The sequence below is a fragment of the Octodon degus genome, unplaced genomic scaffold (genome assembly GCF_000260255.1).
Source record: "Octodon degus isolate 3935 unplaced genomic scaffold, OctDeg1.0 scaffold00055, whole genome shotgun sequence".
Classification (NCBI taxonomy): domain Eukaryota; kingdom Metazoa; phylum Chordata; class Mammalia; order Rodentia; family Octodontidae; genus Octodon; species Octodon degus.
This window is the reverse complement of record NW_004524631.1, coordinates 6,491,742-6,502,776: the sequence shown is the minus strand read 5'-3', so window position 1 is coordinate 6,502,776 and position 11,035 is coordinate 6,491,742. Positions and strand designations below refer to the sequence as shown.

Sequence of the window (11,035 nt, the reverse complement as noted above, 5' to 3'; positions counted from 1 at the left end):
CGCTCGGGGTCCGGCGCGGGGGCGCGGCTGCCGGCCCGCCTGCGCTGCGAGGGCGGCCACGTCCTGGGCCCCTCGCTCGCTGGCTCGCACCTGCTCGCGCCTCAGGTGCCCCAAAATTAAGGTCGCGGTAATTGGGATGGAAGGGGCGGAGGTCCGCCCGAAAGCAGCCCGGTCTTTGTGCGCGGAGACTACGCAGGACAAGGACCTGGGCCGGCTCGGCTCCCCCGGAGGCCCCGGCCGCGTCCTCCGCCTGCCGATGCTCGGGCGCGTTGGGCCTCCGATTTCCTCCACATTTTTTAGCTTCATAGTTCACTCGGAGCTTACTGGCTGTCTTCCAGTCGACACAGTGTAAACAAACAACCCCGGCCGTGCTGCGACGAGCTGGTGGCGCCCAGAAACATTTCGCACGCCAGTTGTCGTCATAACCTACATAACATCCCTGCCTCATCCCACATGCACGTCATCTGTGCATTTCTTGCCGGCAATTTTCTTGTCCTTCCTGTTCTTCGCCAAGAGGATTAGATAATGTTACACATCTTAGACTCTTTGGGATGCTTGTTAGTTGCTTCATCTGTTTTATGTGTTTGGAAATCAAAGCCCTCATAAATTGATAGCTTGTAGTAAATTGTTAACACAGGAAACATATTGTTACACTCATTGGCTTTCTGATCCCTGCGTAGAACGACTGTTTCTTTTCTATCTCCATTTTTTTAAGTCCATTTATTGACTCACAGGTGTTTCTAGTTGAATACTTTTTAGACAAGCTATCAATGATCTGTAAATTTGCACTTGGACAGAAGTAAAGTAATTGTGAATAGGTTGCAGAAAAGAGAAGCAATTCCAAGTTTACACAGGTCTTAAAAATAGGACTTAAGGTCAAGGAGAAGTTTCTCATACTGTTACTAATCTTTTGGAATTTGGTGTTACTTTGATGTAGACAGACAATATTTTATTAGAATTTGCATTGAAGCTGTCATGTTTGTACTTACTGCGGTTCACACGAGAGAATTTTATGCCCTTTGATACTCATTGTTTTATAGTTTCAGCTGTTCATTACTACAAAAAGATGATAAAATTCGCTGTTCATATTTCAGTTACAATCTTACATTAAACAGAACGGTAAGCAAAAAGGGTGTATAACTCAGCAGTTGTAGTGGACAAGAGGTAAAAAGCCAGACCATACCAGTTTTTGTATCCCAGCTTCACTAATTATTAGCTGAGAAATTTTGAGTAAGTTAATTTTTTCATTTCTGATAAGGGATGTTTACCTTAAAAACAAAAGTTTAAAAATCCTATAGTTAGAGTTTCCATGCAAACAATAGGTGAGTCAGTTACTTATTAAAAGTTATTAAAGGTACTTGGCACATAACCTCTTACCTTCTTCTCTTCTGAAGAATGGAGGATTAAGGTTATTTTGGTTTTTGTTAAGCATTCATTGATATGCTAAAGAATAGCTAGCTTACACTGTAAACACACTATTAGGATTTAAGTTACTTATTACTTTCTATTGTTTATTTGGGGATCTGAGTTTTGGGATTTTTGGTTTTTTTAAAAACAGGGTCCCTTATACAGTCCCAGCTGGCCTTGAACTCACAGTGTAGCTGGAGGCAATTCTCCTGCCTCGGCCACCCACATGCTGGAATCACAGGTGTGCACCACTACCCCTGGCCTGATTGTTTTTAAAAAATGTGTTTGCATGCTGCAACCTGAAAATTATTTTCCTATCCTGAAAGTTTTCTACATGGCTGTGTAAAGTTTTTGTGGGAAATCTTGGAGTACTACTTTTGTGAAGTTGTGACAGATTTGTGGAAGTACTCTATCCTGAAAAATTCCTCATCTTTTTTTCTCCCAGAGAATCAAAGTAGGTATTGGCACCACTTGAAGTAAAAAGATCAAATGTAATGACATACTTCAGAGTTTGTTACAAAAAAGATTCTATGGTAGGACTTTAAAGGCACACTGGTGTGCAAGATCAACTGAATTTCCTGTCATTTGTTGCTTGATGTTTTATGTTAAGAGACTATTTTGTGTTAAGTATCTTTAGTGACCTTGGATTTGGGCTTCTAAGAGGTAGCTGATTATTTTGTGTTTTTCTAGTATAATATGTCCTCAGATCCTGGTGTTTTGATGTCTTGTCAAAATTGGGAAGCAACAGGACTATTGTCACACTTCCTTCTTGGACCTAAATTATCAGTCACTGAAAAGCTAAAATGAACTATGTGTTCATTGACATTCTGTTGTAAAATTTTAATTATTGAGATTCTCAAATGAGTGATATAAATCCAGATTAATAAAACATTTAAAAATAAAATTTTTAGCCAATGTGGTGGCACACGCCTGTAATCCCAGCACTTGGGAGGCTGAGGCAGAAGGATCATTGCAAGTTTGAGACCAGCCAAGGCTACCAAGTGAGCTCGAGGCCAGTCTGAACTGCAAAAATACAAAAAGCAAACAAAAAATAAAGTTATTTAAGAAATGCAATGATGTACATTTTTAAGAAAACATGGTAACTTCATGTAGAATAAGTACTGCTTTACTAGAAACCTGGTTTAGAATCATGTTAAGAAATTTAAGAGTCAAAAAGTTTGTAGTGGGATTTGTTTGGAATTCTGTTGCACAGATTCAGTCTGGTACAAAAGAAGAATGGTAGACTTAGGTTACTGATCTTACCCAACAACCTTGTGACTCTGGATTGCTCGTTAAGATAGTAAAACTAGATTTAGACCAATCTTCTTGTTCCCACTTGATCTTTTTTGGAGTTTTTAGCTCAGGACCTTGCACTTGCCAGACAGGTGCCTGTGCCACTGAGCTATGTCCCTGTCCCTAGTTTCCAGTTGAATATTCTTTCCAGTTCATCACTGATAAAAATAAGTTATTATGAAATAATTTAATTCTACTTTTTTATGTTGTAAAACAAAGACTTTTATGACTTACCCCACTGAAGAGAATCATTCCATCCACACATCATTATGTGTACACTATCCAGTTAAATTTGGGGACATTTTAATGGCTTACTGCTTCTTAGAACTTTTATCACCTCTGTCAGTTATTTTTGTTGCACCCATCTGTCCCTGGCAGTAAAACACTACTTTTATCGTGGGCTTACGTGCTTGCTTTCAGGAAAGGAAAGAAAAGAAAAGTGAAAGTTTGGGCCTCTGCAGCCAGATTGCAGGTCTGACTTCTTGAAGGAAGGAGGAGGAAGCCAGTCTTCAGTCAGGAAACTTCAAAGGTTTAATAGAAAGCTTTGCATTCATCTGGCAGACCTGCTGCTGCAGAGATGACACAATAGACGTTAATTAGAAGTATATAAGAATACTGCTATCATCAGGATTGAGTAAATGACTTTTCTGAGGTTCCCTCCAGCTTTCAAATTTTATTCTGTTAACCCACTATTGCATTCTCACAAGTACTTTGCACTGCTATTTTTTAAAATAATTTTATTGAGAAACAAATAGCAATGAGACAGTTTCAAAACTGATTAGTAGGACAGTTTCAATAATTAATACATAGGGGCCGGGGAAATGGCTCAGTAAAATAAGCACTTCCCTGCCAAGTGCAAGGGCCTGAGTTCAATCCCCGGTTCTGCCAAAAAATAATAATAATAATAATAATTAGTACATTGCATATTGTTTTCTTAGTGGTTATTCATAGTACAAGATGCAGACATGATATCCTGTCCACAAATACTATTAGAACAAATCTTTCTGTTCATTGAATTAAGAGAAAGTAGCTATATATCTATCCTTCTGAATATGTGGTTACAAAATGGTCATTTGTATCCCCTTTTTTTGTGTAGTTTTGTCAGAAGGGTATTGCATTGTCATTTAAATATTGTAGGTGTATGAGTTCAGCAAAATAATCCAATATAGTCCAGTAGTCCATAATAGTAGTTGGTTTTCCATAGTACTGGCAATGTCAGAAGTTATTGAGCCTTTCACAACTCAGCATATTAATATGGCTTTACTGTTTATACTTCATTTTTATACTTTTCTGCTGGACGGTTGAGACCAAAATAAAGCAAGACCTGTATAACAAGAAATGTAACTTTTGTGTCTGACAAAGGTCAGTCAAATCCCCCCAGGATTTATCCTGGAACCCTGTACCGCAGTTTGTAGATCCTTTGTCAGTGTCAGCTGTGTAGATGAGTCATGGCCATTGCTTGCCCAGTTTGCTCTTTGTGAAAGCCTTAGAGAATGTTTTCTCTCCATGTGACTCTCCTTAGGCGCACACTACATCATTGATCACTTTCCTCTGTGGCCCCATAATCTCCTTGATCAGAAAATTTGGGACATAACTGAGCTACAGGATGTTACAGTACAGGTTCTCCTGTGTCCTGAGTCCTCACTTACTTTGAAAGGCTGGGGCCAAAATGTTGCCTGTCCTTGCAGCCCTTTTTTTTCTCTAATTTTTTGTCTGCATACTTAGGTTGTTAACCCTCCAGAAGAGAAGCTTATTATTATTATCCTACAACATAGGCTGCACTGCTGTTTTTGTACCTCTGTAAATGCATAGTAGATACTATAACCACTGTTATTTGAGTATTAATGTGTTCTAAAGCATTTGAGTATTAATGTGTTCTAAAGCAAACGTAATGTGTGTTAAACAGTTTTATAAGATTGTTCTAACCAAACTTTTTGATTTAAATAACTTTGGATTATAATTTGCAGTAGCCAAGGCATTGATATTCTGGGAAAGGCAGTCCAGCCTAAACTCATCCGCTTTTGGGGACCTCAGTCTAACACTGTTGTGCTCATTATTTGAACTAAAAAATTTTCTCCATTTGTTTGACAGTTAATGAGCTGGCTTCTGTTTATTAGTGCATGCTAATACTTTTAAAGGTTTCTATTTCTTCTTGAAAGTCTAGAAAACTTAGGAAAATATTTTGTTCATATCAGAAAGGAACAGAGAGGAGATGGTATAGTGCAAAGTGTAAGCAAGACGATAAGAGTGTTTCATATACCCTCTAGGCTGTGGCAGGTGAGCAATGAAGGCAGAGAGACACCACACAAGGTGTCCTGTATTTAAAATCAACTTTCATAGTCACATTTTCATGTCACTCTTCTGCATCAGTCTCTTGCTTGCTCCAGATCTCCAGCAGATGGCACGAGTTACATCGTTTTCATCTGAAATGGCTAACTTAGAAGTTGCTGATAATTTTATGCAAGTATTAGTGGAAAGGTAATTCTGTGTGGAGTTGGAAAAGCTTATACAAATTTTGTAACTTCTGAGTATCTTCATTGATGCTTTATAGTGTCATTATCAAGGTAGAACTGCAGTTGTAGAAAGATTGGTTAACTTGAAATTGTTCAAATGAGATTTAAAATTTTCCAAGTACAAAATAACATCCAATTTCCTTGTTCCTGTGCTGCCTTGGTAAGCAGTCAGGAGATTAGTGCATTTATATGTGATCAGTAAGTGGTTCAACTGAATGTTAGTGCATGTGTTGAATTTCTAAACAATGATTGTTCTCCACAATCACTTTCCTAGATTTTTTTTTATTAAAAAAAACTATCCTTGGGGCCAGGGAGATGGCTCAGTGGAATAAACGCTTCCCTGGCAAGCGCAAGGGCCTGAGTTCAATACCCAGTTCCACCAAAAAAAAAAAAAAAAACAAACCAGCAACAACAACCAACTATCCTTTTCGTTGCTCAACTTAGAAATTTTGACATTCTTTACCTAGCCATTTCATTAATCTTTTATCCTTGAGTTTTACTTGTTTATATTTGAAGTGTTTCAGATATCTACATTTGCTGCTTTTAGTCCTGTATCACATTTACTTGAATTTGCATTGATATTGCAACTAGTTTCCTTGCCTTTTTTTCCAATTCATACTACATACAACCGCTAAAACAATGCTTAAGCTGTTTTTATAATTCCGATCAATTAAAAAATTACTAGTGTTTCTTCTATTACATATAGGGTAAAGTCATATCTTTCTCAACTGCACTGAAGACTGTTCTACTTAACTATGTTTGTCCTACCAGTGCTTCACATATAGCCTCTATTGAAGCCAGATTTTATATTCATTCTCACCCACAGTGTTTATGGTCTTCTATTTAGTTAAAACTTGCTTATCTTTCAAATTTAGCTCCTTGTTTAAGAATAGTTTGCTGGCTGTTCTCATCCCCATTAATAATTTTGCTCCTTCTTATAAAATTCTTTTCCTACCTCTTTCAGAAATTAACTGTTGCTGCTTTTGATAGTTATGCAACAAAGCCTAGGTACCATGCCTTTATTTATTTATTTATTTATAAATCATTTATTTATTATTTATTTGGTATAGGATCTTGCTATGCAGCTCGGACTTGTAGTGATCCTCTTGTCTCAGCCTCCCCAGAGCTAGGATTAGAAGCATGCACCACCATACCTGGTTTCAGTGGCCTGCACAGTGCACCCAGGATTCCAGGCTGGCACAGCATGAAGTACCAGGGGTCAAACACAGTACCAGGGATTGAACCTGGGTCCTTGCACTTGCCAGGGAGGCATTTAGACTGCTAAGCTATCTCCCTAGCCCCGTAAATCTTTGATATTAATTATGGCACCTAAAATTAGGATAAACACTCAGGAAGTATGAATTTGAATGGTTTTCTGCCTTTTTGCAATCTTTATAAGTAAGCCTAACCCAGTTATAAATAATCAGTTAATTAGGTTAACTTGTAAATTGACAATAATGTATCAGATGAAAAATTAAGCATATGTGGGTATGATTATAAAATATATGGTTCCTGTAAACCATTTAAAGTTTCATTTTCAGCTATTGTGTTTATTTTCAGCTAATAGATGAGCCTTCTAGAAGTACAGTATATTGCTCCAACATAATTAAATACTAACATTTAACATATCAAAGTTAATAGATTTTGCATGGTTTCACCAGTTTTACTAAATAAATTTCCACCATTCTTTCGTTCGTTCATTGATTCATTCATTCATTTTGCGGTACCGAGGATTAAACTCAGGACCCTGTGCTTGCCAGGCAAGTGCCTAATCTACTGAGCTATTTCCCTGGCCCCCTCCACCTTTTATTACATCAAGAAGGATACGTATAGGTCTCAAATTGTTACAAATCTTATAGATGTTAACTTTAGAGTATTACATTTTAAATTTGCAAATTTTAAGATTTTACTAATTAAAAATCGAAGTTTTTCATCAATATTGTATTTGTTTTTTTTTTACAGAAGTCTTTGTTCAAGTTGAGTGATTTGAGTTTTTAATTTTTTACCACAAATATCCCAGAACTGGCAGCTCTAGAATATATAATAGAGAAGTTTGGAATAGATATAGAAGGAAAAAAAAAAAGGAAAGATTAAAGCAGTGGTGTTTTTTGTGGGTTTTTTTGGTTGGTTGGTTGGTTGGTTGGTTGGTTGGTTGGTTGGTTGGTTGGTTTTTTTAAAGGCAGTATCTCATTTTGTATCCCAGGCTGACCTCAGACAGTGATTCCCCTGCCTCAGCCTCCCAAGAGCTGGGATTACAGGCATGCATCAAATGCCCAACATAGATTAAAGCAATCTTTGCAGAGCTACAATCCAAGCACTTTTATTAATCAGTTCTTCAAATGACATAATAATATATCTGTTGCTGTGCTTCTAATTTTTGCCTATTAATGAGGAGAAGGCAAAGTGGGAAAGGAGTTCCAGCCAATATCGAGTATCTTAACTACAGAGGAAGGAGAAGGGAAGGAGTAACTGTCATCCGCTTCTCTGTAGCTCTTGCAGTTACCATCCTGAGGCAGCTTTATTTGGCTAATTTGTGAACTCTTGTAGTCTGTTGGTGGGGGGTACACATGATTAGTGACTGTTACTTAACATTTATGGCACCTGTTTCTATGTAGGCATCAGGCACTTACTATTGTCCACATCTTATCTTTGTGGGTATTACAAAGAGGGCCTACAAAAGTGAAGGCAAATGGGTGCAGATCAGTTACTGTGCTGGAAACCTAACCCAGTACCATGCAGTTAAAGCGAGAAAGCAACAGGATTTGGACCTATTTGTATTTGAAAAATAATTTGGTTTTTTAAACTCTCCATTTTTCTCTTATAATAGACCTATTTCAGAGAATGCTTGAAAGCAAGGCCTATATTTCACTAGAAAGATTTACATAACAAATCTGTAAGTTCTTTAGTACATGACTTACTGAAATAGAGGGTTACGAGCTGCAGATGTAGCTCAGTGGCATGGTGCCAGCCTGGCAAGTGCAAGCTCCTAAGTTCAATTTGCAGTAGCAGAAAAGAGAAGAAATAGAAGAGTACACTAAAGTAATATTCTTTTTATTATAGGAAGTTGGTGAACCATCTAAAGAAGAGAAGGCTGTAGCCAAGTATCTTCGATTCAACTGTCCAACAAAATCCACGAATATGATGGGTCACCGGGTTGATTATTTTATTGGTAGGATTATATGAATCATATTAACATTCATAACTTCTAAGTCTTCTAAGTTTGGGCTATGTAGAAGTTTGTGTGTGTGTATGTGTTTTGTTTTGTTCCATTTCATTTTGTTTTTAATGTATTTAGTGCAGGGTCTCATTATGCAGCTCCGACTCATAGTGATCCTCCTGTTTTCACCCTTCCCAGCACTGGGATTACAGGCATGTACTATCAGGCCCAGACTTGGTCTCGGGCTCAGCATGGCCAGGGGCAGAGCTGGCGCAGCATGTGGTGCCAGGGATCAAACCCTGGTCCCTGCACTTGCGTAAGCAGGTGCTTAGTCTGCTGAGCTATCTTACCAGCATTGTAGAGGTTTTTAATTGCTTTTAAAGTATGATTATTGAAAGGGGATGATAGGCCTATGGCAGTTGATTATCTTATTGTTCCTTCTATGAGGAGCAATGTCTATAATAAATAATAGAGTACTCCCTAGTCATGTTTGTTGAATAGTTTATTGTCAGTGTTCTAAAACACTACCTTAAAAAAAAATAATAATAATAAAGTAACAACATATATGTGACTATAAAAAAAAAATAAAACACTACCTTTTGTTCTGGTAGTATGTATACTTCGAACTAACTAGGAGTTTTGATTCTTCACTTTATATAATATTATAAGTTGATGTCATCTGTTGTGTAGACTTCATAAGCTTGTGCCTGTGTCATCAATTAAAGTTGTCATTAATGTCAAAATTGTCATTATAAAGAAGACATTCCTTTAGTTTTATTAATGATTTTGATATTTATTGAAATTTTGAAGGAGCGGGGGATATAGCTCAGTAGCATGGCACCTGGCAAGCACAAAGTCCAGAGTTTGAGTCCCAGTTCCAAAAAGAAAAGATAAATTCAAAAACTAGACATGCTAATCTCTTCATGTCATAGGCCTTGCTTTCTTTTTTTTTTTTTTTTTTTAATTATTTATTTATGTGTGTTTGTGTGTGTGTATGTGGCCAGCTCAGCCCACCAGGGGGCGGGGCTGGCCGGCATGTGGTGCTGGGGGATTGAACCGCGGTCTCTGCTCTGCCAAGCTTGTTCTAAGTAGGTGCTTTAGACCACTGAGCCATCTCACCGGCCCTAGGCCTTGCTTTCAAGCCTTCTCTGGAACAGGCCTATCATAAGAGAAAATAGAGACTTTTTAAAACTACGTTATTTTTCTGGTGACAACAATACATTGTTCATTTATTGCTCAGTGGGTTTCTTAATGAAAATTTTTATTGTGGGGACAGAAAAGTTTTGATTCACTTTGTAATTAATTGTGATTATTTGGTGAGTGATAGTTACACAGATTTTGAAATTTTTATTACTAATATTTCCTCATGAGTTTATCTTGCTTTAATTAGCATTTCTGAATGCCATTTATTTCCCAGTCTTGCTTTGCAAAAGTGTTTATCAGTACATTTCACAAATTAAGGTTTTAAGGAACAATTATGATGATCAGTTAAACAATTTTCTATTGAGTTTCTTTTTATTTTGTTAGAATGTTGAAATTTGTCTTTTGAAATATTCCTTAGAAATGAATTTCTGTGTGTACTAAATTTAAAATCATAAATCTCTTCCTTAGCTTCAAAAGCAGTGGATTGCCTTTTGGATTCAAAGTGGGCAAAAGCCAAGAAAGGAGAGGAAGCATTATTTACAACCAGAGAGTCTGTGGTTGACTACTGCAACAGGTAGTGTTTATTTTTTAGTGAAGAATATTGTAAATGATAATTTAAAATGTTCGCTGTAGTCCTAAAATTCTTAACCTGTTTCCACCATTAAATGGAATGCTACAACAGAGATCAAACATAGATTACATATATAACCTAAATTTCATCACTATTTGGTTTTAGACTTGTTTTTAAATATAATTATTACTTTTTTTGTTTTGTTTTATTTTTTGAGACAAGGTCTCATATGCAGCTCAGGCTAGCGTTGAGCTCACTTTGTAATCCAGGCTGGTCTTGAGCTTGCAGCAATCCTCCTGCCTCAGCCTCCATGAATGCTAGAATTAACAGGTATACACCACCATGCCCAATGATATGTTATTATTTTTATATGCTTTTTTTTTTTTTAAGACAGGGTCTCACTGTGTAGTTCAAGCTAGTCTTGAACTCACTATATAGCTCAGGCAGCTGGCCTTAAACTAGGAGCAATCCTCCTGCCTCAGCCTCCATGAATGCTAGAATTAACAGGTATACACCACCATGCCCAATGATATGTTATTATTTTTATATGCTTTTTTTTTTTTTAAGACAGGGTCTCACTGTGTAGTTCAAGCTAGTCTTGAACTCACTATATAGCTCAGGCAGCTGGCCTTAAACTAGGAGCAATCCTCCTGCCTCAGCCTCCTGAGTGCTGGGATTACAGGCATGTGCTACCATACCCAGCCTACTGAACTAAAAGGTCAGCAGTAAACATCGCATACTAGTGCTGACAGTGAAAAGTAAGATTCTTTTGTAGAACGTATAGCCTGAGAATTTCTTCTAATGCTTTTATAGGGATCCCTGTTGTCCTTGCTTTTTTTATTTATTTATTTATTTATTTTTTTTATTTTTATTTATTTGAGAGAGAGAGAGAGAGAGAGAGAGAGAGAGAGAGTGTGTGGTGTGTGTGTGTGGCCAGCTCAGCCCACCAGG

The 11,035-nt window shown here is 37.4% G+C and overlaps 1 protein-coding gene across 3 annotated transcripts in view; it reads left to right on the top strand.

Annotated features, from left to right (window-relative positions):
• Positions 1 to 11,035, top strand: part of Sec62 (SEC62 homolog, preprotein translocation factor) — a 31,078-nt gene that overhangs the window by 554 nt on the left and 19,489 nt on the right. For all 3 annotated transcript variants that reach the window (XM_023717782.1, XM_023717781.1, XM_023717780.1), the window contains exons 2-3: positions 8,274 to 8,382; positions 9,982 to 10,087. In XM_023717782.1, the coding sequence (XP_023573550.1) occupies positions 8,274 to 8,382; positions 9,982 to 10,087 (215 nt within the window). The remainder of the gene's footprint in view (positions 1 to 8,273; positions 8,383 to 9,981; positions 10,088 to 11,035) is intronic.